The sequence below is a fragment of the Lampris incognitus genome, chromosome 2 (assembly GCF_029633865.1).
Source record: "Lampris incognitus isolate fLamInc1 chromosome 2, fLamInc1.hap2, whole genome shotgun sequence".
Lineage (NCBI taxonomy): Eukaryota > Metazoa > Chordata > Actinopteri > Lampriformes > Lampridae > Lampris > Lampris incognitus.
Genome location: NC_079212.1, coordinates 135,953,771 through 135,981,493, shown reverse-complemented (window position 1 = coordinate 135,981,493; position 27,723 = coordinate 135,953,771). Strand labels below are relative to the sequence as shown.

Below are 27,723 nucleotides of genomic sequence, written 5' to 3'. Positions count from 1 at the left end.
AAATTCTATACAATAATCTAAAAATGGTTTTGCCTGAGCAGCAGCCAAGTTTTGAATTTGGGTTATCTCACCCACTAGGAAGCACTAATCTAATGCAGGAGCAATGGAGATGGGTGGGAATGAATTCTGAGACAAGGCAGAAGGTGGTGATCTTATCTATGGGTACACAGGGAGGCTTTGTAACTCCACGTTGCAGAGATTACACGGGAATTTTATTGCAACTTCTATATATGTCATTTAAATCCATAACTGCCACACATCTGCTTGTGGTAGAATGTAGAGCCTGTTTTAGCCATCTGTTAATTTTAGCTCCCTCGCGGAACTAACTGGTAATTTCTGGACCTTGTGTCCTTTGCCTGCCCTTGCCAATTCAAAGCCCACCAGATTTAAACTGACGTAAGGATAGCTTTGGCAAACAACGTTATTTAATTCTGATAAACTCCAATGTAACTGAATCTTTGACCTTTTGTTCCCTGCCTTCGTTCCTGCCTTCCGTGGCAATGCAGCTACACATTATCAACATTTTCTAATAAGGCAAAATGACTCATGGTTGTTATGTGGGTTTAATACCTTTTTAATACATACCTATGAGAATAAATACTCATCCGCAGGTCCACACACACACTGGGGAGCTCAAAACTAAAGGTTGCCCACCTGTTCCATGTGGTATTTCACCAAGCCAACTGAATAATATGACTTTTCCTCGTAAAATTACTTTATTCTCCTAATATGACGTCTTATTCTCGTAATAACGCGACCTTATTCTCGCAATCTCGGGATCCCCCCCCCCTTAATGTGGCCCTAATACTCCGTCGTATAAATGGCCAATCAGTATTTCGCTTACTTTTAAGGAACAATTTGAGCACCACCTCCCAAAAATCTCCGACCCCTCAAACTGCGACCAAACTTTTCCGCCGCTCGATTCTCCCACAAGTCATTGCGCGAATGACCGTAAACGAAACGGTTTGGGCATCTTTACTGTAAGGCTCTTTGGATCGGCGTACTGACGCACGTACACGCTGACGTAATTTTTAGGACCCGCCCCTTTCCGACACCAAAACCCGAAAAAAACTGTTCACGTTATGGGTTAGTTGTATGTGCGGCACGGCTAAGTTTCGGTTCTACTCGCTACTTACAGAGAAACGAGATTATACGCAGTGGGCAAGGCTGCTTTTCTTTTGCTCGTTATTCTTCTCGCCAGGCGCCCGTCACTTTCCGTTTCATTTAGCCTATGTTTCGCCCCCTACTCATTTCAAGGAAACCGAAGTGTTGTGACATTCAAGTCATTCATTCACCACAATGGCAGCGCAGGATTTTAATTTCTTGCTGGCGACAGACTCTTATAAGGTGAGTGAACCTTACACCCTTCCCCGAAGGCTCGACTATTATCGGACGTTTTCAGCTTATTCTATTTTTTATCCCCCCCCCGCCCCCATTGACGAGAAGTCTTTCGGCCGATATAACGATATGAGATATTCCAGCGCCTTCAAGATGATCCAGTCAGGAATAGTCACAGGCCACTGGACTGCAGCTTTTCATCATTTCAAGAAACGAGGTCTTGCTGTTTGTGCTTTTGCGAATGTGATTGTAACAACGTTATAACTGACGGCAATGTAACAGCATGGTAGCTAATGCTGACATGGGTTACGTCGAGTATTCTAATTAGGATGCTCCCACCTCTCTCAGTGGGTGTATTCTACAGGAAAGTATTAATATTGGTTTGTGTGAGCCCTGTAAATGCCCCCCCCCGTGGTTCCTGTCTTAGTTTTTAAACGTAGGTTTAAAACAAAACATTGGCCGTTATCTCAAGAGATAAAAGGGACGGGGCCGTAGCCCCACTCCTTGTAGTTCACAGTAGCTCAGATTTCCAGTATTCGCATTTTGACTTGTTGTGGTTCCAATAGGTCTAACAGGCCCGTGTCAGCCCTCAACTTTCACAATGGACAACAGACTAAATAAAACAAAATTATTGTCAAGAAAGGTCTTCCATTAATCCTCATTGCTCTGGGTGTGGTGGTGTCTGTGAATTACCGCTTCTTCCAAAATTAGGGGGGGGGGGAGAACTTTCAGTTTCAGCTCTTGTCAAATAAAAAAAAAGTAAAATCCAGGTTCATTTGTAGGGCCGTTGCTGACTTGAATCAGGCTTCGTGGGTATGTGGCATACCAGGCCAGTAGGTTTAAATGTCAGATGTCACTGATAGATGTCACACGAGCTTTTCTACCGCAGCCAAATGGCAAAGGTCCGGATGATGACTGACTGGCCTTTTTATTAGCACCACGATGCATGAAAACATGCCCAAAGCAGTTACAGAGCAGAGGGGGATTCCTCGATTTGTGTCTGTCATCAGAATCACATAATGGGTGGAGTTGTTTTTGGACATTCTGATGAGCTCAACTAAAAGTGCGCAGGACGGTTATTAGGTTTACCTCCAAGTGATTTGAGAAATAATACAACACACGGTTAGCTCAGCAGCTACCTCTTCGTTATTACTGTCCAACTGCTGGTTCACTGCGTCTAAACTACATTTCAAGTTACGGAAAGATGAATCAGCGCAGAGAGAAGACGTTTCATCACTCACCTAGAAGTGAAGGGGCCTGTTCAGTCTCAGCTGACTGCAGGTATTCCCACCCTTATGAGCAACGATACGGCGGCATGACGACCGAAAAGTACGATCGGTTTCCTGTGCAAATTACCGTGACTATTTACTAGACTTACAACGGCCATGTGTACTATTCACACAGGATTGGGGAATAGTTGCAGTCACCGCATTGTAAGATGGCGACTGGTGTACTCTTAGCCCCTCCTCCTCCCTTGGTTCATGGCCTCTCTGACTCCCTGGCCCATGTGCATAGGAAACCGATCGTTGGTTTCGGTCGTTATGCCACTGTGTTGTTTATAAGGGAGTGATGAAACGTTTCTCTCAATAAACGTTGTGTCCAGATGAACCGATTCAACGTTCTGTGAATTCCTTAACAGGATTATTGAGCATGCATACATTTTAGGTTATTACTGTAAACGACTAATAAGACACATTAGCCCCCTAGCTAACGGGTCTGACCCTTTAGTCGAGCGGTCAGCGATGTCGCCTTGTGGTGCAGTACAACTCGTATCGAATCCCGCACCGGGCAAAAAAATAAGCGGCTACATTTCTATTGTTTTTACATTTTTTGCAGTTGAGGCTCATATTCAAGCAAAGTGTTTCTCTTGTTCATAACTGAAGTATTTTTTTTTTCAGTCACAACTAGCCCGAATGCCTTAGGTGAGTTTCATTTCAGACTCAGCAAAGTTTAAACACATCTGTTTTTTTTAGCCCTAACTGAAACGTCCTATTGGCACAGATAAACCACAGCAGACATTTATTTCCTTTTTGCTCTTTTCCAAGATAAACAAAACAAAATCAATGGAGAAACAAAGCAAAATTAATGATGTAACAAAAATAAGAGTTTACAGGGTACAAAGTAAAAGGAAGTCAGGCTTAATATTGAGTTGCCACCCCTTTAACGCAAGCCTTTTCTTGTTACTCAGGGCTTTAAAGATCATTTGACCTGTCTTGCTCAATGATAAAATGAAAGAGGAACCTGAAATTAATTTTTTTTAACACATCAGTCTGTTTCAACAAATGGGCTTTATTTGTCCTAATCAACTTTTCTGGGGATGTGTGAAAATTGGGTGTAATGAATCCCATTTAGATTGTGTGATAGCCTAATAAAGACTGGGCAATAATTCAATATTATTGTTTATCGTCTTTAAGTGTAGTTCTATAAGGATGAAATTCAGATTTTGTGATACCATGGCACACAATTTTGTTGCCTAAATTAATCATAACAAGAATCTATTAGGCCCCTGCTTAAATGTCTTACTAAATGAAGTCTTATATTTGAGGTGGTATTATTTGAATACTAGTTTCAGTTTGGTATAATACTTTACATTATAAACAGTTGGTTGTGATGAACCTCAGCTGGGTTTGTAAACATTGTATTTTTCCCAAGTTATCATGATATATTTCAGGATATCAAAGCTACATATGTCCTATTTCAAAACTTTAGCATGACCATATACATATTACCGATTTAAATGCAAGGTTTTGTCCATTATTTCTTTATCTACTAAAATTCATTGAACTTTGTTTTTTTTTAAATGCCGATAGGCTATTGAAAACTTAAAAGATTGTGCTTAATTAAGAGACTTGACAGCAGAGTCCTTTACCTACGGAGCTCTAGCCAAACAAATGTTAAAAAAGTCTGTTCCTACTTCGAAGAATTGGCGTTAAATCTGAAGTAGACATACTTCCTAAATAACCAGATGCCAATTTGTCAGCATTTGACAATGGTTAGTCTGTACAAGTTGTGTAATCATCAGGCACAGAATTAACCATACATCCTTACATAATTTTGGTCCCGCAAAAGTAATGATACTTATTATGACTCAGGCTGGATGCCTACTTAATGTCTTTCACTTAATCTGCCCGGGCAAAAGAGTTGCATGTGATATAGACCAGGCCATGTGTTTTGTTTTCTGGTGAAATGTTTGGTTGCGTAACCAGTTTAATGATTAGCCACTGTACGGAGTTCATGCCTAGTTCACAAAATGCAACTAAACTTCAAATGCTCTGACAGCATGTGAGCAATTTAAACTTTATTTTTCACCTCTGACTGTGTCTCATATGTTCTGAGTTTGTCATGCCTTACCAGGCACAAACACCTCATTCTTACAAGGATTTAAAATAGCTGTCTTTAACCCAGTTGCCATCATACCGACACCGCTGAGAATTTGTCATTGAATAACTTAAACACACAAACAATTTGTGATTGAGTGGTGCGTCACTATGGTAAAAAGGCAGCAATTCAAAAATGAGACTCAAAAGTCTATGAGTAGTACCATGAATAGCACCATACCTCCTTTTTTTTGTTTGAATCTGGCTTCATTAATCTAGGTGAGTATGATTAGCTCATTACTCTGCACATACGCTACATGGCCAAAAGTATGTGGACACCTGAACATCACACACATATGTGCTTGTTTAACATCTCATTCCAAAGCAATAAGCATTAATATGGAGTTGGTTTGCTATTATAACAGTCTCCACTCTTCTGGGAAGGATTTCCACTAGATTTTGAAACATGGCTGTGAGGATTTGCTCCCATTCAGCCACAAGAGCCTTAGTGAGGTCAGGTACTGATGTTGGAGAGAAGGCCTGGCTCAGAGTCGGCATTCCAATTCCTTTCAAGGTGTTGGATGGGGTTGAGGTCAGGGCTCTGTGCAGGCCAGTTAAGTTCTTCCACACCAAACTCAGCAAACCATGTCTTTATGGACCTTGCTTTGTGAATGGGGGCATTGTCATGCTGAAACAGGAAAGGGCCTTGCCCAAACTGTTGCCAAAAAGTTGGAAGGATGATTCTTCAGAATGTCATTGTATGTTGTAGCATTAAGATTTCCCTTCACTGGAACTAAGGGGGCTAGGCCAAACCATGAAAAACAATCTCAGAATATTATTCCTCCTCTACCAAACTTTACATTTAGCACTATGCATTAGGGTACATAATGTTCTCCTGGCATCCGCAAACCCAGATTGGTCAGACTGCCAGATAGTGAATTTTGATTCATCACTCCAGCGAATGCATTTCCACTGCTCCAGAGTCCAATGGTGGTGTGCACCACTCCAGCCGATGCTTGTCATTGTGCATGGTGAACTTGGGCTTGCGTGAGGTGCTCGGCCATGTAAACCCATATCATGAAGGTCCAGGTTAACAGGTCTTGTGCTGACATTGTTTCCAGAGGCAGTTTGGAACTTGATAGTGAGTGTCGCAACCAAGGATTCTACGTGCTATGTGCATCAGCACTCAGCGGTACTGTTCTGTAAGCTTGTGTGGCCTACAGCTTCACGGCTGAGCTGTTGTCGCCCGTAGATATTTACATTTCACAATATCAGCGCTTACAGTTGCCTGGGGCAGATCTAGCAGGGTAGACATTAGACGAAATGATGTGTTTGGAAGGTGGCATCCTATGACAGTGCCACGCTGAAAGTCACTGAGCTCTTAAGTATGACCTATTCTACTCCAACGGTGTGTCTATAGAGACTCTATTGGTGTATGCTTGATTTTTATGCATCTAGCAGCAATAGACTTTGATTTTGATTTCTTTGATTTTGATGTACTGTATTGAGCCCCATAGGGAAATTATGCTCTGCATTTAACCCATCCTAGCTGTGTAGCAAGGAGCAGTGGGCAGCCGCCGTGCAGCACCCCGGGACCAACTCCAGTTCATCTTGCCATGCCTCAGTCAGGGGCACAGATGATTAACCCTAACATGCATGTCTTTTTTTTTTTTTTTTTGATGGTGGGGGAAACTGGAGTACCCAGAGAAAACCCACCGCAGACACAGGGAGAACATGCAAACTCCACACAGAGGGCAACCTGGGATGACCCCCAAGGTTGGACAACCCCAGGGTTCGAACCCAGGACCTTGCTGTGAGGTGACAGTGCTAACCACTGCACCACCGTGCCGCCAAATCAAATTAGATGTGCCTGAAATAGCCAAATCCATTCATTAGAAGGGGTGTACACATACTTTTTGCCATATAGTGTATTTTCCCCCTGCTCTCAAGTCTGTATTATTATTATTATTTTAATCATGCAAGTAGCCCATAGTAGCAGAAAACTGTCCATGGGTTGCCTTTCAGGTAACTAGCATTATAAACAAATGACTGGGTGCTGTGAGATCCTACATAATATTGATTGAACAGTTGTCATCGCACCTCTGGTCAAATTGTAGGCTATCTTACTGGTTATTTAGTAGGCTAATTGTATGATCACCAATTACTTGCTTGTATCACAGACTTGGTATCTCATTGACTTGGTATCTTAATTAATCAAGTGAAGACACTCCCAGGGCTGTTTTTTTTATACTCAGAAGTAACTTAATAACTTCTGGGCTTTCATACTGTAAATGTTGCTGTGCTTGATTTTAATTAATTATTGTTTCCATTACATTGGTCATATCATTGAAAATAACATCTGACTTTTTCCAAAAAAGGAAGGCTATAAAAAACCGTTGTAAGGTTTCCTTCTATCTACATCAGTTATCAGAAAACTTGTTGGGAAATACGAGTAAAATGGAATGGGTGTGGAATCAAGCCATGAACTGGAAGTCCCCAAAAAATGGTTGTAGAACAATTTAGGTAGCTGATATTCAAGGCATTGTTTACAGGTCCACTGTACCATGTACCTTATGCACTGATTATCTTCATTCCAGAGTTGTCAGTAGTAAGCCTCCCCACAACTGCATCAAAACAGTCACAGTCTAAAGTGTGCTAAAAGAACCCTTAATCAGCCTGAAGGTTTTTGAAACAATGTGCATTGGACTGATAATTTGAGCAGTTATGGGGTCCTATTCTAATAAACTGTTTTTCCACTAAGTAAGCACAGTACCACTTAATCTCATAAATGTTTTGTTACAGTTTCTGTATTTAAAAACCATATGATTTTACAAGTCGTTTTTGTATTGCTCTGTTGGTGATTTCATAACTGGGGGCATATAAATGCTCCGTCTGCTCTAACCAATCATCCTCAACCAACAATTTGCATAAGCCCACCATTGGACAGATCGCCTGTCAGTCCTGTCTGGCAGCCAGTCTGAGGAGTATGTTTTGAAAAATGCTTAACACCCACCAAAAGCAGTGTGTTTTCTCTGTTGGGAGAATGAGAGGCTATGAAAAAGATAAAAATGAAACGATTTTGAATTTTTGCTTTAAAAGAAACTTCATTAACATGCTTCATAGACACCAGGAAATGATAGAAAAAGTGCCCAAAACTGAAAACATATGACTCCTTTATATTGTATTGTTCAAAAAAATGAATTTGGAGAAAAAAGACTGAACCATTTTTTGCTCCTTTCCAGCTGTTAAACATCAGTCTATCATGGTTTGGGGTTTGGTGATAAGTTAAACAGAAAATGATATACCACTGGAAGGATGGAAGAATCATCCAGCTATCACCAAATCAGATCTACCAAAGTTAATGTCCCAAGTTAGTCAAGACACTGAAGCGTAACAGAGATTGGGAGATTTCAACAAACAAGACTGTCTGAAAAATATGTCAGAATAAACTATGAAACAGTTGAATATTTCAGAATGACACTCACAATCCTCAGAGTTAAATAATTTTAAAAGATTGGATGGAGCTCTCAAACTGCATTGCATGCTACTGAATGTAAGAATATTTTGGAGAAAATGTTCTGTAAGGAAAAGCAGGGAGTAAATTCTTAAAGCTGTAATTTTTTTTAGCTGCCTACAGATCTTCAGAAACTTTTTTTCCCCCCACAGCAGGAGTTTCTAGGGGCCTGTTTACACCTGGCATTAACATGCATCTTAGATGATCACAAGTAGACAGCTCTAAGTAAAGGTGGGAATCCATCCAAGATGTACTATTAAGAATGCAGTGAGAGCCGATCGCTCAGACCACATTCGGAGGTTGTCTGGGCTGCCTATGGCCACATTCTTTTAGCGGTGTGTATGCGAATGTGTCCTGGGCCACATTGAAGGCCCACCCTACTCAACTGACTTCCTCTGTGCAAGCTAAAGTACATACTCATTCGCGCCCTTACGGCGTCATATTAAAGTGTGAAACAACTTTGTCCATGACATCTGAAGATTTTGAAAAGCCTGTAGAGATATAGTACAAGTGCGTCAAACATCTTGGGCAATTTGGTTTGCCTGGAACACGCCAAGGAATACACCCAGTCTGTGCTGTTTTGATTTTGCCTGCGCACCAAGGTCTTAGCAAACTACTTCTTTTAATATATGGCAGACTTGGCACGGGAAGTGCATTCCTGCCTCCCGCTGGTTAAAAACAACACATCTGGTCTTTGCAAATGGAAATGATGTACGTGTTTACTTCATACAGAAGTGAAATCCAATCACAAGTGGTCACTGGAGACGCCATGTAGGGACGCATTCTAATGCCAGGTGTGAACTGACGTACTTAGAGCTGTCCACTTGTGATCAGATCACCCAAGAACCAAGTTAATGCCAGGTGTTAACAGCCTCAAGGAGTCTTGATGCATGCTCAATAATTCAGGTAGGGAAATCCCATGAAGTTGAATCAGTTCATCTGGATGCAGTTTAGTAGGAGAAACGTTTCATCCCTCATCTAAGTGACTTCATCAGTCTCAGCTGATTGCAGCTATCCCCAACCTTTTAAACAACACAGTTGCATAACAGAAACCAGCGATCAGTTTCACATGGCAATGCCATGACCATTAACTAGAGTTACAATGGTCACATGTACGATTCACAGGGGATTGGGGAATAGTTGCAATCACTCGTAAGATGGTTTCAGATGTACTCTTACCCCTATCCTTGGTTCAGGGATGATCGTTCCCTCTTCACATAGATGGCCTCTTTGACTCCCCATTCAAACCAGCGTTTCTCACTATCAAGGACGTGTACATCCTCATCCTTGAAGATTGCCCACTAACCTGTAGGTGGGTGTAGACCACAGAGTCCTGGCCTGACAAGGTAGCTCTCCTGTATTGTGTTATCTGCTTCACCAGAGTCTGTTTGGTTTCCCCAATGTACAAGTCACGGCAATCTTCCCGGCACTTAACAGTGTACGCTATATTTAGAAAGATGGGGCATCCGGGTAGCGTAGCAGTCCGTTCCGCTGCCTACCAACATGGGTATCGCCGGTTCGAATCCCCGTGTTACCTCCTGTGCCGAGGAACCCGATCCTTGGGGTGGACCAACTTCTGCACAGCGTGTTTACTTTCTAGGAAACAAGATGTCCTTCCCAAATTTTGATTCTTTTTATTTTACTATGAATAAAAAGAAAAAAAATTACATCAAAATTTTCAGAAAGATGGGGCATCCAGGTAGCGTAGCGGTCCATTCCGCTGCCTGCCAACATGGGTATCGCCGGTTCGAATCCCCGTGTTACCTCCAGCATGGTCAGGCGTCCCTACAGACACAATTTAGTCTGCGGGTGGGAAGCCAAATGTGGGTATGTGTCCTGGTCGCTGCACTAGTGCCTCCCCTGACAGTCGGGGCGCTTGTTTTGGGGGGAGGGAGAACTGGGGGGGATAGCGCAATCCTCCCACACGCTACATCCCCCTGGTGAAACTCCTCACTGTCAGGTGAAAAGAAGTGGCTGGCAACTCCACATGTATCAGAGGAAGCATGTGGTAGTCTACAACTCTCCCCGGCTCGGCAAAGGGGGTGGAGCTCAGAAGAGTAGGGTTACTGGCTGGATACATCTAGGGAGAAAAAGGGGGAAATTTAAAAAAAAAAAAAGTTGCAGAAAGAAGTCATGTTTAAATATGCAACGTGGAGAGGTCAGGGTCAGCCTTTGTTCACCTATTAATTTATCCTAACAAACATCTTGACTGGGCGAGCCCACACCTTAGCATTCCCACTAGGTGGGGCTCTGTTTCCACCTGACAAATATGGGTCACAAAAACAACATGGTTTAAGTTAGTTCCTTATTTCCCATGATTCTCCAGTCCATGTTATTTGACCCACAACATTTGTTGGGATGGCCTGCTTTTGTCACTAACACATATTACACAGCAAATACTTCCCAAGACATGCAAATATACATTATGAGAAGAAAACTTGCCATTTCTCCTGCCAAGGGATTCTTCTTTGGTGTAAGCTCAACTCTGCCTAGAAAGCAAGGTGAAAGTTGAACTTGAATGATGTCATCATCACTACAGCTCTGAATCCAATGGCCAGAAAACAGAAAATGCTTACCATCTATGTTAGTGTCATACTGTACACTAAGACAATACTTAGATTCATCAGTTTGGTTGTGGACATGTCAGCCTCAACCACATTTGCAGTTGTATGTTGAGATGACAAATTGATATGTGGACATACTCGGTACTCAATTTGAGATGAGTAAATTACAATTTTAAGCTTCAACCCTGAAGATCGTCACTTTTGTTTACCTTAATTACACTCGATCTATTATAAACTATAAACTCTGGATTGATGATGTAAAATTTGTGAAGCCACCAAGGTACCATCATGGTACTTCCTACGTCAGTGTTGTAGTTGACACATAAGTGGACTCACTACTACTACCCTTCCTCTGCATTTGGCTTCTGTGTAAAATGCTCATGCGTATAATTTTTCCGGGAAAGTACTACCTTGCAATAACTATTTAAATGAGCAGATACAAAATGTGTTCATTATTTGTTCAATGCACTGGTTTAGATATTGTCTTCATGTGTTTAGATATTGTCTTAAATAGCTCAGCGATACTAAGTATCAAAAAGTACATCTGTATGCATTGAAATATTCAGGTGTGTAGCTTTTGGTGCCATCTTAAAAATGTTGGCATAAAGGTTTTAATTTGATTACATTTACCGGAAGTCTCCATTTAAGACATAAACTCCAGGCCGGCCTTGCTTACTTGCTCTTTCCTTCTCTCTTCTCCAGATTACACACTACAAACAGTACCCTCCCAACATCAGCAAAATCTACTCCTACTTTGAGTGCAGACGCAAGAAGGGCTCCCAGTTTAACGAGGTGGTATTTTTTGGGCTCCAGTACCTGCTGAAGAAGTACCTTACTGGTATGTTCACAAATCCTAGTCCTGAAATGAATTTAGATGAGACATGCTGATGCCCTTTTGAACTGCATTGCTATGGTTCATGTTGTACTCCCTGTTATCTGTTGATGTAACATTTTCATCTTTCACAGAAAGTTTAATCAGTTCATCTGGACATGTTTGTTGACATATTGGCATAACGATCGACATATGAAACTGATCGTTTTCGGTCATTATGTCACTGTATTGTTTATAAGGGTGGGGATACCTGCTGTCAGTTGAGACTGAAGAGGTCACTTAGCTGAGTGATAAAACTTTTCTCTCAATATTTGTGTCCAGATGAACTCTCTGTGATTTTCTTACCTGGATTATTGAGCATGCATAAAGAAATTTTCATCGTTCAACAGCATCTTAATCCATCAGTAATATATAGCAGTATATTGCTCTTTCTTAAACCTATTGCTCATAGCAGGTAGAGGCAACACTGTTCTCCAGGTGTGAAAGAAAATAATAATCCACAGACTGTAATCCTCTATCCCACAAGCAGAGGTAAACAGCTCCACTGAGGTGGTTGAAGAACCTGTGTCTTGCTAAAGGACACCTCAGCAAAGTGGATATTTTCGGTGATGGACCTATACTTTCTGGCTGAGGGTCTCCTTACTCACTTTGCCATGATACAGGATAAGCAAAACAGTACTAGAAGTAGAGAGTTGGGTGTTGAGTCATGGTGTCTGCTAGGCTCACCCCCGGTACATGCCCTGTTGTTGTCTGTGTCACTGCTGTCAGTGTTATTTGTTCGTTAATCATCATGTTTCTCCAAATATATCCACAAGGAACTACTTAATATCAGGAAAGGATACATGGAACTCTAGATCAGCAACACTTACCGATTCCTGAGGAATTGCTGTCCTCCTGCCCATCGGGATACTCACAATCATGCAACGGGTGGCCACAGATGAGCCGGGATTCTATACCGATTCAGGTGTCGGCTTTATCGGCCCCCACAACAGCAACTGACCCGTCACCTCAGTGGACGGTATACCCTGGTGAGGTTACCACCGAATCCAGGATGTTGCTCAACAACAACATACTGGACTCGGTCATAACCTCACCAGGGTATACCATCTACCGGGGTGACGGGTCACTTAACGTTACTCAAATAGGAGGCAGCATCTGCTTCATGATTAACAACTGATGGTGCACAAACTCCACAATCTTGCCCCAGTCATGCTCCCCTGATCTTGAGTTTCTCACTGTAACCTGCAGACCCTTCTATCTCCCATGAGAATTTCCATCGATTGCCTTAACTGGTGTTTACATCTGCCCCCAAGCTAACTCTTGCATTGTCATTAGCAAGTTAGCTCATCACATTATCAATACAGAAAGAAGATATCAAGATTCTCCTGTAACAATTCTGGATGACTTTAACCACACAAAACTTTACAAACTCAATGAATTTTATGCTAGTTTTGAAAAAGTTGGCACCTCTTCCTGCTTACAACCTCAGCCCTCTTCCCTTCCCCTCCCTCCACCATCCAGGGGGAAGAGATGGGGGCTGTGTTCAGAAAGAGCAATAAAAGGAAAGCAGCAGGGCCTGGTCTATTCTCCCCCTGCTGTATTCAGCTACTGTGCTGACCAGCTGGTGCCTGTGTTGATATCTTTAATACATCCCTCTGCCAGCGTTAAGTCCCACAGTGCTTTAAATAGTCCAGCATCATCCTGATCTCCAAGTCCACCAAGATAGTAACATGCCTCAGTGACAACAGACCTGTTACCCTTACATCTGTGGCCATGAAATCATTCAAGCACCTGATCCTCAACTACCTCGAGTCCTCCGTATCATCCCAACTGGACTCCTATCAATTTGCCTATCATGCCAACAGGTCAGTAAAGGATGCCGTCAGTCTGGTACTCCATAACACATTACAACACCTGGAGACCCCAAAACCTATGCATGCATCCTGTTTATTGACTTCTGCTCGGCATTCAACACAATAATCCCCTCCAAATTATTCTGCAAACTACAGGATATGAACATCAACCCAGCCACAAACCACTGGCTCATGGACTTCCTCAACAACAGATCACAAAGGGTCAAGATGAAGAGTCGTACATCTTGCCCCCCTGTTCCTCACCACTGGTGCCCCCCAGGGCTGTCTCCTGTCTTCCCTGCTCTTCTCTCTGTACACTAACCAATTCACCTCCCTGCACAGCTCAGTCAAAGTACATGGATAATACCATCATTGTGGGCCTCGTCTCAGACAATAATGAGACTCCATACCGGCAAGAAATGGACAGGGCTGTAAGATGGTGCAATAACAAAAACCTCCTAAACAATACACGCAAAACCATGGAAATAGTCATTGACTTCAGAAGTAAAAACAAGACTGCCAAAGAACCCATCCATATTGCTGACCAACCCATAACCATTACAGATTCCTTCAAATTCCTGTGCACTCATAAAAGTAATAATTTAAAATGGGACATCAACACCAACTCCATTATCAAAAAGGCAAAACCACAACTGTACTTTCTGAGGCAACTCAGGAAGTACAGTGTCAATTAACAGCTACTGGTCCAATTTCACACCACCATCATCAAAAGCATCCTCACATCCTCCTTTACAGTCTGGTACAGAACCACGGACCATATCACCAAAACTAAGCTACAACAGATAGTGGAAAAAGGCCTCCAAAATCAAAGGATGTGACTTCCCCCCCCCCCCAGACTCCCTCTTCACCACCCGCACAGCCAACTGGGCTGGTAAAATCATCGACGACCCCTCCCACCTAGCCAACTACCTCTTTAAACTCATGCCATCAGGAAAACGCTACAGGTGCAAAAAACACCCATTTCAGATACAGTTTTTCCCCACTGCAATAAGAACGCTCAACTCCATCCCCTCCTAACCATGACCCCGATACCCCTTAATAACTATACTTTTGTTGTTATATGTATTCCATATGTATTTATTTATTTACATATAAAGAAATCCATTATTGATATTTCATTTCTATCTTTATTCAAAATTTGCACACTGGCGTCTGGGTAGCCCAGCGGTCTATTCCGTTGCCTACCAGCACGGGGATCACCGGTTCGAATCCCCGTGTTACCTGCGGCTTGGTCAGGCGTTCCTGCAGACACAATTAGCCGTGTCTGCTGGTGGGAAGCTGGATGTGGGTATGCGTCCTGGTTGCTGCACTTGCGCCTCTTCTGGTCGGACGGGGCATCTGTTCGGGGGGGGCTGGGGCCTGGGGGGAATAGTATGATCCTCCCACGCGCTACATACCCTGGTGAAACTCCTCACTATCAAGTGAAAAGAAGCGACTGACGACTCCACATGTATCGGAGGAGGCATGTTGTAGTCTGCAGCAGGGGTGGGGTAACGACCTGGACGGCTTGGAAGCGTGGGGTAATTGGCCAGGTGCAAGTGGAGGGAAAAAAGGGAAAAATGTTTTAAAAAAAAGTTTTAAAAAATCAGAAGTATGAGTATAGAGTTATGAATAAAATGATGTTATGTTGTGATATAAACAAAGGGGGAGTCTATTCACAAACTAAACTAGAAGACCAGAGGTATCTTTTTTTTGTGGGCTCTCAAATGGTTTTTGAACTTGGCATAAAAAAATCTTTCATGGTTAGAAATGTGAAGGCCTGTGGCTACATTTTAAAAGGTGATGGAAATGTTTTGTCCCCCACCAGCCCCCTTGAGATTTTCTCACAGATGCTCCATTGGGGAATGTGTTAAAATGCCAATTCGGGCTCTGCTTAAGTGAAGTGTTTCTCCGAGCCTCCAAACTAGTTAGATAACCAGCTCGGTGTGACTGCAGCAGAGTGCGGTGTTCTGTGGTGGAATGTGGAGTTGTGACATTCGTCAGGAGATCTAGCAGTTTATCTACTCTCCAAATGCTGTTTCTGAGCTTTGTGGGGTTTTTTTTTTTGTACTGATGTGGTTTGAGCCCCAGCTGTGACTTGGTGTCTTATCTGCAGGCCCAGTGGTCACAGAGGAGAAGATTCAAGAGGCCAAGCTTTTTTACCAGATGCACTTCAAACAGGATGTATTCGACGAGGAGGGCTGGAGGAAAATCCTAGAGGTAAAGGCTGTCCGCCTGACTGCCTCGTGTCTGTCAAAGACACACAAGCCCTCAAGCCATACACAAACACACACACACACACAAACAAACACAATGTTCTTTATGCAGAGCTATACTTAAACTAAGGTAAATATGCTTTTTTGGTCTGTCAGAAATATGATGGTCGTCTCCCTATTCGAATCAAAGCTGTACCTGAGGGCAAGATCATACCCAGAGGGAATGTGCTCCTCACAGTGGAAAACACAGATCCTGACTTTTTTTGGTTAACCAACTACACTGAGGTAAAAATTTTGGTGCTTTCAGTGAGGAGCGAAAGCAAGACTCCACACTGACACATCTTGTGTCAGATCTCAACTCATCCTGGGTGAATTTTAGATAAAATTTCTGTGTGTAGCATTTATATTCATCTCACTCTAATTGTATTACACTTTTAGGAATTTATAACTGCTAGACAGTTGTGCCTGTCCTATTTTAGGCATGATTAGTATTGCAGCAATGTCAGTCACTCAACCTCCATTCTGTTTCTATTCCAATCCATGTGCTTGGTGAGATTAGACCATGCTGGTGCAGATGTGGTATCCAATCACAGTAGCTACCATCTCCAGGGAGTTTAAGAAGATCTTGGCAAAGCATCTGAAAGCCACATCAGGGAACTTGGAGGGCCTGGACTTCAAGCTGCATGACTTTGGCTATAGAGGAGTCTCCTCACAGGAGGTCAGTGTAACAGTCAACACCTCCAAGGGCAACTTAAATCTGTGGCAGGCCTTCCTCACCTGGTCTGTATTCCTGGTGTGTGATCATGTACGTAAGCAAATGTTCACATGTATTTCTGTATGTGTGAGCATACTTGCCCAAGGCAGTATGGATATAGTAAGCAACTCCAGGGATAAAGTTTGGTAAACGATGCAAATTGTCTGCATATGTGAATTTCATTTTGTATTTCTATCAACAGTAAATGTGCAAAATTTCTGCAACTCTTGATTTTCTCAGTTATTTAGTAGAAAAAAAACTTACAGAATGAACTCTGCTGCTTCCTGCTTCTGTGAATTACCATAACAGGTAATGGTCAGTTATTTTGCAAACGGTCAGTTGTTGGAATGTGGGTAAATGTTAGTCATCTCTCACTTTGTCTTAGTTGTACTTGAGTGAGTAACATACTGTATATGACCCTTGGCAACACTGCAATTTAAGGAATAAAGCCTATGTCTCAAAACTATGTTTCAAAGGTGCTCGCTGTAATATTTCAGCTCTTCTGCAGCATAAAATTACAAACAAATAGCGGCGGTTGTTTTGATACTGTTTGAAACAAAGTATATGACTCACATCTTCACCCTCCTAATTTTTGCGTTCAAAAGAAAGGACAATTTAATCGTCATTGTAAGCAAGCATACAATGAAATACATCCCCTGCATTTAACCCAACCTATGATATATGAGGGGTGGCACGGTGGCACAGTGGTTAGCATGGTTGCCTCACAACAAGAAGGTCCTGGGTTTGAGCCCCCAGGTAGTCCAACCTTGGGGGTCATCCTGTGTGTGGAGTTTGCATGTTTTCCCCATGCCTGCGTGGGTTTCCTCCGGGTGGTCCATTTTCCTCACAAAGTTCAAAGACCTGTAGGTCAGGTGAATTGGCCATATTAAATTGTCCTTAGGTGTGAATGTGTGTGTCGGCCCTGTGATGGCCTGACAGCCTGTCCAGGGTGTCTCACTTCCTGCCACCCAATGATTCCTGGGATAGGCTCCAGCATCACGTGACCCTGGTTGGGATAAGCAGCTTGGATAATGGATGGATGGATGGATGATACAGGAGTAGTCGCAGTACAGCGCCCAGGAACCATCTCCTGTTTTTTTTAGCCATGCTTAGGTCAGGGCACAGGGAGGAGTATTAACCCTAACATACATGTGATTGATGGTGGGAGGAAACCGGTGCACCCGGCAGAAACCCACACAGACATGGGGAGAACATGCAAACTCCACACAGAAAGGACCTGTAGCGGCTTGGGGTTTGAATCGAGGACCTTCTGGCTGTGAGGCAACAGTACTAACCACTGGGCCACCGTGCTGCCCCAGACTTTTCACAATGTGTGCCTCACATTCACCCATTTGCACACACATTCATACACTGATGGCGGAGGCTGCCATGCAAAGCACCAACCTGCTCATCAAGAGCAATTAGTGGCTCGGTGTCTTGCTCAAGGACACTTCAACACGCTCTCTGGAGGAGCCAATTTGTTGTTATTCACATCGCTGAACAACAGAGATAAGGCTTCAAGTATAATTATACACAAGACCTGTAAGATAAGAGACTTGAACAGCTGGACAGTGTCAAATATGTATTTAAGGGAAAATCAACTAAAATTCTCCATAAGACTATATCCCCGGGTTTTTTTGTCAACCACAAGTTTCACAGTGACATTGAAAGGGCACGCCGATCACACTTGTCTCTAATACGAAATGCATCTTTAACTTTATGTCTCCCTTTTTCCTTACATCTCTGTTTCTCTAGTCAGCAGCATTAGGAGGGGCAGCTCACCTGGTCAATTTCTGCAGCACTGACACCGTTGCAGGACTGCTGATGGCCCAGCGCTACTATAGCTGTCCCATGGCTGGCTTCTCCATTCCAGCGGCAGAGCACAGGTAGCAATGAAGCACACCCTTGCATACAGACACCCTGAAATGTGATAACAGTCAAATTATGGGATGTGCCTTTAAAATACCTGCGATATATATTAACCTTACAAATATCTCGCCCCCTTGCACAACTTCATGCTGGATTTCAGTGGTATATAACTGCTCGGGTTAGGAATGGACTTGCGTAACTCATACATTCCTTTCACTGCTCCTGGCTGCCCCCGGAGGAAGGGAGGGCAGGATGAGAAAAATGCAGAAAAAACATTTCTTCCGCCACCATTCCCTGCATGCATGTGTGTTCTAGTGTATAGCTATAAGGTTGAAATTTCAATACATGAAAATAAGATGTAGGCCGAACAAAATTATGCATTTTTTTCGCCCCGCCTTAAAAAAAATCCAGTTACATGTTGAAAGTAGTGTGGACTTCAATGCCAAAGAGTAATTTGTAAAAGTCAAACAGCTTCACTCTCCTCAAGGGTAAGGTAGTAGGTCTGACCACCAATTTGTTATAAAGAAACATAAAGTTCAGAAATATTTAACCACTACAACAGATTTCATCACGTTTGAAATCTGAAACAGACACTGAACGGTTTTACTTTGTAAAGATAAGCAAATGTCATGAACACTTAGAATGGTTTACTATGTAATCCAGTGTGTTTTAAATCAACAACAGATAACAAATAACAGTGTTAGTCTGTGTTGAATATTATATAAGGATCTATATTGGATTTATAAGATTTCCTGCAACATCCGACATAACTCCTCTTTCCCCCCATCTCATTTCCCTTCTCCAGTACAATCATTTCCTGGGGAAGAAGCAAGGAGAAGGAGGCCTTCGAGAGACTGCTGGACCAGTTCTCTACAGGGCCGGTGTCCGTAGTCAGCGATAGCTACGACATCTTCAAGGCCTGCAAGCACATCTGGGGAGACAAGCTAAAGGATCGTGTCATGGAGCGCAGCCAGGACTCCTGTCTGGTCATCCGGCCTGATTCAGGAGACCCCGCTGAGACTCTCATCCAGGTAAGCAGAAGGCTAGCATAGTTAATGGAAACTGGAACTTAAACTAGCCATTAAACAGGTTTAAGAAAATTGAAGATAAACTGTTGTGGGGAAAAACAATAAAACCAAAGTGAAATTACGGATCCAAATAAACTATAACCATAAGCTGATCAAGATTGATATTGTCAGAGCTTTAGGTTAAGCTCTTTGAATTTTCTTGGAAATTTTCTTTTAAAACAATGCCAACTTCAAACCCATAGGTTGGTCAAATTGGGCTTGCCACAGACAGTAAAAATATCTAAAAGTTTACACTTAAAAGTAAGGCAAAAAATAAGCCTGGAAAAAAGAAACTATACCATAACTGGCAAAACAAGTCAAAGGGGAATTTAAAGGAAACTCTCTAACATTGTAGGTAGTGAAAAAAATCAACCTAAAGCAAATTACAAAACAACACAAGGTGTAAAGGCTGTGGTTCTCAAAGTTGGGTCTGCGACCCATAGCCAGCGGGTCCGCAAAATAATTTGCTATAAATTATAAAATTGTGCTTTATCATTAAAAAGTGCATATGTGGGGTGTCCGGGTGGTGTGGTCTATTCCATTGCCTACCAACACGAATCCCTGTGTTACCTTCGGCTTGGTCGGGCATCCCTACAGACACAATTGGCTGTGTCTGTGGGTGGGAACCCAGATGTAGGTGTGTCCTGGTCACTGCACTAGCGCCTCATCTGGTTGGTCGGGGCGTCTGTCCAGCGGGGAGGGGGAACTGTGGGGAATAGCGTGATCCTCCCACACGCTATGTCCACCTGGCGCAACTCGTCAGTATCAGGTGAAAAGAAGCGGCTGGCAATTCCACATGTATGGGAGGAGGCATGTGGTAGTCTGCAGCCCTCCCCAGATCAGCAGAGGGGGTGGAGCAGCGAACAGAATGGCTTGGAAGAATGGGGTAATTGGCCGGATGTAATTGGTGAGAGAAAAAGGGGGGAAAATCCACAAAACAAACAAACAAACAAACAAACAAAGTGCATATCTACAGAAGGGGACCATTTGCAGCAAAAAAAAAAGCATATTTTGTCCATTACTCCCACCCAGTGGGAATAAGTGGTATTAACATGATTCAAATTGAAATGTGTTTCTGTTTATTACTATGAAACAGGTCTGTAGTATTTAGGTTGAAAAGTTTTAGAATACAAATAGTTCCATGGCGTCTAAGAGTTCAATTGGCAGTTAGCATATGCTTAGTCTGTGTTATGATTATGCGTGGGTCCTTGGAATATTTTCTCCCGTGTAAGGGGTCCCTGGCCCCAAAAAGTACGAGAACCCCTGGTGTAGGGTACGATGAGGACTGCTTGTCCATAGTATGTTCTTTGGAAAAGTAATCTTTCGTGCTTCCTTTGGTCTTTCAGGTCATCAAGATTCTTGAAGAGTGTTTTGGTTGCTCAGTAAACTCTGTGGGTTACAAGGTTCTGCCTGCTTACCTACGCATCATTCAGGGAGATGGCATTGACCTCAACTCAGTAGATGAGGTAGGAAGAAAAAGACTTTTTGTTTAGAATTTCTTTTGTTTGTGGGATAAAGGGTAACTTGATAGAAAACAAAGGCAATTTAATAGCGCATTGAATTAAAAAAAATTGCCTATCAGCTATCCCTGCTCTTAAATATTAACAAATCCCCACTAATGGAAAATCATAAGTCTGTCCTTTGTCTGGGTTTTTCCACATTTTTCTCATGCCTGTCTTTTGACCTGTTGTTTTGTCCCTCTTGCAGATCCTGCAGAAGCTGAGTGATGAGGGCTGGAGTGCTGAGAATGTCTTCTTTGGTTGCGGGAGCGCCCTCCTTCAGAAGCTCAACAGAGATACACTCAGTTGCGCCTTCAAGTGCAGCTATGTGGAGACCAATGGCAAGGGGGTATGTTGAACCCACAAGGTTTTGGGCTCCTTGTAAGATGAGGAGATAAAAGTTATTCTATGCAACAGGGTCACCTCCATTCTTGTTTGACTCAGAGCTAATTAGATTGTTCTTTGGTGGATTTTCATATTGATATCATTGGCCACATAGTTTGTTGTTCTAACTTTAAACAGACTTTTCATCAGGATGACAGTTTCCTATTCCCAACAGATCATTCTGTATAAAAATGATCTGCCTGCTCACGCATAATGAAAAGATAGATACATAAAACAAAATCAAAATCATCTTTTTTTAATGAAAGCTTGTTCAGAATTTCTAACGTAAATGCCTTCATAGCTGTAGTTCCTTCCCCCCAAGAAAGATGATGTTGTCTAAGATAGTGCTGAATTCACTCACGAGAATTTCAGTGCAGTTTTTTTTTAAATTCTTACTTTGGCTTCCTGTTTCTTGTCTAGATGGACGTATATAAGCAGCCCGTGACAGACCCCTCCAAGGGGTCAAAGAGGGGTCTTCTGTCGCTGAGAAGGAACTCTGATGGCTTTTTAGAGACATTAGAGAGGGGAGTGGGCAAACCCGAGGAGGTGAGAGCATGATTTAATTTAATCTTGAAGTCTGACTATTATATTTTTGTTAAGAAAGCATATTCTGGGGGCATCGGGGTAGCGTAGCAGTCTATTCCGGTGCCTACCAACACGGGGATCCCAGTTCAAATCCCCGTGTTGCCTCCGGCTTGGTCGGGCGTCCCTACAGACACAATTGGCCGTGCCTGCGGGTGGGAAGCCAGATGTGGATTTGTGTCCTGGTTGCTGCACTAGCACCTCCTCTGGTCGGTCGAGGTGCCTGTTTGGGGGGAGGGGGAACTGGGGGGAATAGCGTGATCCTCCCACGCACTACGTCCCCCTGATGAAACTCCTCACTGTTAGGGGAAAAGAAGCGGCTAGCGACTCCACATGTATGAGAGGAGGCATGTGGTAGTCTGCAGCCCTCCCCGGATTGGCAGAGGGGGTGGAGCAGTGACCGGGACAGCTCGGAAGACTGGGGTAATTGGGTGGATAAAATTGAGGATTAAGGGGGGATGAAAAAAAAGAAAAAGAAAAAGAAAGTATATTCTAACTTTAAAGCTGTCATCGGTACACTTTTACTTTCAACATTGTTTTGCCTGAGTCTGTGTCATTAACGTATATATTTTGGGTTTTTTTCTCCTTCCTGTTTGTCATCATAGGACCTGTTGGTGACGGTGTTTGAGAATGGCTCCCTTCTACAGGACTACTCCCTGGAGGAGATACGCAAGACTGCGCGACTGTGGGAGGAGGAGGTGAGCCCCAACCAGCACAACCAAGACCACAAGCAGCCTGAGAACCTGGAGCTTCTTCAGAAGCATATCCTCAATGGCCTGCATTAATCAACACACAACATCTCCTGAATGTTACGTTATTGTATTTTACAGGGTGTACTAATAGCTATGGAGGCTGAGAAAGCGCACCTTTGATGCGCACTGCTGCATTAGTACACAATGTGGGCCTCAGTGTTATATGAAAAGACACACCAGGGCACAATATAAACTAAACCTCTTATGAGTGGAATGCTGGAGTCTCTCCCAGCGGTCACCACCTTACCTCCTCCTGACAAGGCCTAGAATGAGTTTGTGCTGATAGTTAGAATTATATTTTTGTTATTAATCAAAGGCCAGCGGCAAAACTATAACATAGCCATAAAGCTGTGGGTGACAATGTGAACATGGTGTAGGGTGAGGGCTGTGTGTGTGACTATGTGTTTTCTGATAAGCAGTATTGGGGCAGTTAATGGTTAGGGGAGGGATGGGATGGGGTTAACTTCAGACCTAGATCTGTTAACACTCCAAATTCTCAACCATTCTTTATGCAACTGATGCACATTCATTTTATTATTTGTGTTAGCGCTCAGTCCTGGACAAACATTCTTGGACAACCGCAGTCAAAACTCAGGGTCAAATTGGATAATCTCATTCGGTTAATTGTTGCCTTAAGGTTTGTCCTTCTTTTTTAAAAAAAAATCTCTTAGATCATAATCTGTCCATGCAATCACTGAATGGCATGCCAATAATACGACAGGATACGTAACATCTTGAGTTTTAATCTTCCCTTGACTGTTAGTCAAGGGACAGCCCATTACAAATACCCAAGGCTCAGCGTTTTCGGTTTTTACCGATTTTCACCGAAAAATACCCAGATTTTTAAACTGATTTTTACCCGGATTTTATGTTTCCACGGATCCAAAAGTTGTTCCTGTTCGTGTGAGGTTATGTAACAGTGTCCCCTTGTGGCGAAATTCGGCATGCTGGATGGCTTTGAAAAATAAAAACCGAAAACGCTGAGCCTTGCAAATACCCAAGCTTTCAAAGTCCCGGCCTTCAGGCTTATGAAGGTTATGTTTTAGTCCCTACAGGACACCATACCAGCACAGCCTGGAAGCATATTCATGTTTGCCAAAAATACAAGTCTGGTCTCTTATCTAAAATTTTCTGACGATATGCAACAGTCTCTATATAATTCATAAAATGAATTGTAAAGAGGAAAATAAATAATTTGGTTTTTGTGAGGTTTGTGAAAACCGTTTTGTCATAATCTCTGGTTTTGCAAATATGCCAAGAATGGGTGTGTGAGTTTGATGACACCTTTTGGAAAATTCATTGGTTGGATCCAGATCTCTTGGCCATCCATACACAGCAAGACGTAATTTCAGTGCATTCTGAAACATAAATATGCAGGAATGAAGGGTAATCATGAAGTAAGACATTTCATAAGCTTTTTCATTCACTTCTCATGATATCCCAGTGCTTCTTTGAACGTACTGCCTTAAGGGAAGTCGAAACGAAATGTGTTGATGGGCTGTTTCCGCTATTTATTCCACTGGCTGTTTGCTAACTCCACAAAAGCTCATGAAGTGGTATTATCAATGTAATTACTTGCTTTTATGTCAAGTATAGTTTTGCTTCCAATAAAACTGCAGTTGAGATGCAGACACAGAGACATGCAGAAACTACACTGCTTGCTTACTTGTCGTCATATTCTGTGTGCATCCTATATTATTGTGTTTTATTCTAGATTTGAATTAAGGAAAAAAAATAGCTAGAGTTTAAAGGGCAATCTGGCCAAGAAGCTAACTATCAGAATTTATGTAGGAACGAGTAAGTCGCTGTTAAATCACAGTCATTTGTATCAAGTGTAGTATAAAGTAATTAATTATCTGGCCACACTGTTGCAATGCTCACTTTTACACCAATATTTCACTCTTCATTCTGACAGATTCAAACAATTCAGAGGTTCCGAGTAGCTCCCTTTAGTTTAACGCCATTTCTCTATTTAAACGTAGTGTAGCGTTGTGGTTTTTAGTTGAAAGTCTTCCAGTGCACCTCCTCTGTTTCACGCCAACATTTGTCACGCGAAACACCTTTCCCTTGACCGGGTTTGAGATATGTGTTATTGGGGTTTTGGTATTAAAATCTGGGACTTCTTTTCATTTTTGTCGTATTCCAGGGACATGTCAAGTCGCTGATACTCAGTCATGTGCCACGTTACTCAGGTTTTCACTCCAACCATGTGCCAGCAGATTTCACTAAATCTTCCTGTGCTGTCTGGTTGAAGGCGTCCTGATTGGGCTGGAAGGAAAGGTCACCATGGTAGGCCCAGACAGTACCATCGAAGGCTGATAGGGCAGACGTTCAAATGAGACGTCGGCCCGAGGTTATCTAGAGTCACCAAAGCGGCCCGGGACACCGCACGGCCCTCTGTGTCACATGATTGAGCATCATCGTTAAATTATTTCAGATTGCCTTTGTATTTAAAAAAAATTTGTGTTAATTTTTAAACTTTTCAATGTTTTTCTTTCTTTTCTTTTTTTTAATGAAGTTGAAGATGCTGTTAGAAAATACTTTTTCCTGTTACCTCCGGCTTGGTCGGGCGTCCCTACAGACACAATTGGCCGTGTCTGCGGGTGGGAAGCCAAATGTGGGTCTGTGTCCTGGTCGCTGCTCTAGCGCCTCCTCTGGTCGGTCGGGACGCCTGTTCGGGGGGGAGGGGGAAGTGGAGGGAATAGCGTGATCCTCCCACGCGCTACGTCCCCCTGGCGAACCTCATCACTGTCAGGTGAAAAGAAGCGGCTGGCGACTCCACATGTATTGGAGGAGGCATGTGGTAGTCTGCAGCCCTGCCCGGGTCGGCAGAGGTGGTGGAGCAGTGACAAGTGGGGTAATTGGCCGGATACAATCGGGGCGAAAAAGCGGGGGGGAAAGAAAAATCCAAAAAGAAAAAAGAAAACTGTTTTTCCATTCCGTCATGGGATTGACATGCAGAAATAACTGATTTGTTTTCATTCTGAAAATTAAATCTCGAGCGGTCGACACTCTGCAACTTGCAAACTGGGATTTGCTTTGCCGGTGTCGTTAACCCGTGTCGTTCCTTATTATAATTTGAGTTCGACTAATTTCCAACGCAAAATATTTCACTCAAAGCCAAATTAGGCACTTTTCGGACATCGAAGAAGAATAGTCACAAGCCAGATGAGTCTGACCATTTGATCACAATGATCTGTATCTCTCTACCAGGCATCAGTTTGCTTGTATGTTTATTTTAATTTATTCTAAATACTCTGTGACACACTGGCACAACAGTGTGTTTGATTCTGTTTCGAGCTGTCGCTCTTCCTTGTGTGATGTCCACTGCCTGTTACTGTTGGGATTTTATGCTCATGTTTAGTGTATGTTGATTTGCATTGTTGTAGTAATGCAGTCTGCCACTACATATGGCCAGGATGATGATTAGCATTTATTATCTAATATTCTGTGTTGATATAGGTCGAGCACTAATTATTTATATGACCCATTTTGACTTCTTTTGTAAATACATTTCTGAGGAGGATTTGCTCTTGATTGATGTTGTTTGTGATTATTTCCATTTGTATGTGTGCTTTATAAAGCAACACTTTTTAAGATGAACAGTGAACCTAATGCTCTTGCCCCCCTGTGTGAGGAATATTACAAATCTGTGCAACGAAACTGAAATTAAGCGTGCAAAAGTTTGACCACCCCTGGTCAAATTGCATGTTTTACTCCATCTCTCAGTAATAAGAGATGAACGTAAGCTCTGTGGTAAATGTGCCATGTGCAAAAATCCTTGTTAGTAGTACTATCTCCTTTGGCAAAAATCCCAGTTTCATAACAGTTCCTATAGTCAGCAAAGAGTCTGTAAGGACAATTGCAGACTTCAGCAAGTACCCTGAGCCGCCTAATCTGTCATGATGCTGTTCATGTGCTGAACCACCATCCCCACCACCTCTAAGCACTTAACAGAGTACTTAAAAATAAGAAGATAATTGTCTTATACAATGCAAGGGATATCTATAAAAAGATATAAATTCCTCCAGCTTTGACTCTCCACTGTCAGAAACGTCATTGTGAAATGGTAATTAAGGATAGCCATATTAGACAGTCAGGAATGTCATATCCATTATACATAATATAATATTTGATATTTGATATATAATGTATATATTATATAATATATATACACTACCGTTCAAAAGTTTGGGATCACCCAAACAATTTTGTGTTTTCCATGAAAAGTCACACTTATTCACCACCATATGTTGTGAAATGAATAGAAAATAGAGTCAAGACATTGACAAGGTTAGAAATAATGATTTGTATTTGAAATAAGATTTTTTTTACATCAAACTTTGCTTTCGTCAAAGAATCCTCCATTTGCAGCAATTACAGCATTGCAGACCTTTGGCATTCTAGCTGTTAATTTGTTGAGGTAATCTGGAGAAATTGCACCCCACGCTTCCAGAAGCAGCTCCCACAAGTTGGATTGGTTGGATGGGCACTTCTTTGAGCAGATTGAGTTTCTGGAGCATCACATTTGTGGGGTCAATTAAACGCTCAAAATGGCCAGAAAAAGAGAACTTTCATCTGAAACTCGACAGTCTATTCTTGTTCTTAGAAATGAAGGCTATTCCATGCGAGAAATTGCTAAGAAATTGAAGATTTCCTACACCGGTGTGTACTACTCCCTTCAGAGGACAGCACAAACAGGCTCTAACCAGAGTAGAAAAAGAAGTGGGAGGCCGCGTTGCACAACTGAGCAAGAAGATAAGTACATTAGAGTCTCCAGTTTGAGAAACAGACGCCTCACAGGTCCCCAACTGGCATCTTCATTAAATAGTACCTGTTAGAGCCTGTTTGTGCTGTCCTCTGAAGGGAGTAGTACACACCGGTGTAGGAAATCTTCAATTTCTTAGCAATTTCTCGCATGGAATAGCCTTCATTTCTAAGAACAAGAATAGACTGTCGAGTTTCAGATGAAAGTTCTCTTTTTCTGGCCATTTTGAGCGTTTAATTGACCCCACAAATGTGATGCTCCAGAAACTCAATCTGCTCAAAGAAGTGCCCATCCAACCAATCCAACTTGTGGGAGCTGCTTCTGGAAGCGTGGGGTGCAATTTCTCCAGATTATCTCAACAAATTAACAGCTAGAATGCCAAAGGTCTGCAATGCTGTAATTGCTGCAAATGGA

The 27,723-nt window shown here is 42.5% G+C and overlaps 1 protein-coding gene across 1 annotated transcript; it reads left to right on the top strand.

Moving 5' to 3' along the window:
* Positions 1-1,050: 1,050 nt before the first annotated feature.
* On the top strand, positions 1,051-26,188 carry nampt2 (nicotinamide phosphoribosyltransferase 2). Its single transcript, XM_056275143.1, has 11 exons — positions 1,051-1,347; positions 11,436-11,571; positions 15,535-15,638; positions 15,791-15,919; positions 16,194-16,352; positions 18,144-18,274; positions 19,063-19,288; positions 20,671-20,790; positions 21,032-21,172; positions 21,628-21,753; positions 22,395-26,188. Exons 1-11 carry the CDS (start codon positions 1,300-1,302, stop codon positions 22,572-22,574), a joined length of 1,500 nt encoding a protein of 499 aa, XP_056131118.1. The 5' UTR covers positions 1,051-1,299; the 3' UTR covers positions 22,575-26,188.
* Positions 26,189-27,723: the final 1,535 nt, after the last annotated feature.

Excerpts from the sequence above, each read along its gene's own strand:
- nampt2 (XM_056275143.1), top strand. The coding sequence starts at position 1,300 with ATGGCAGCGCAGGATTTTAATTTCTTGCTGGCGACAGACTCTTATAAG. Across the intron at positions 1,348-11,435 it reads TGGCGACAGACTCTTATAAG|ATTACACACTACAAACAGTA; the intron begins GTGAGTGAACCT and ends TCTCTTCTCCAG. Across the intron at positions 11,572-15,534 it reads GCTGAAGAAGTACCTTACTG|GCCCAGTGGTCACAGAGGAG; the intron begins GTATGTTCACAA and ends TCTTATCTGCAG.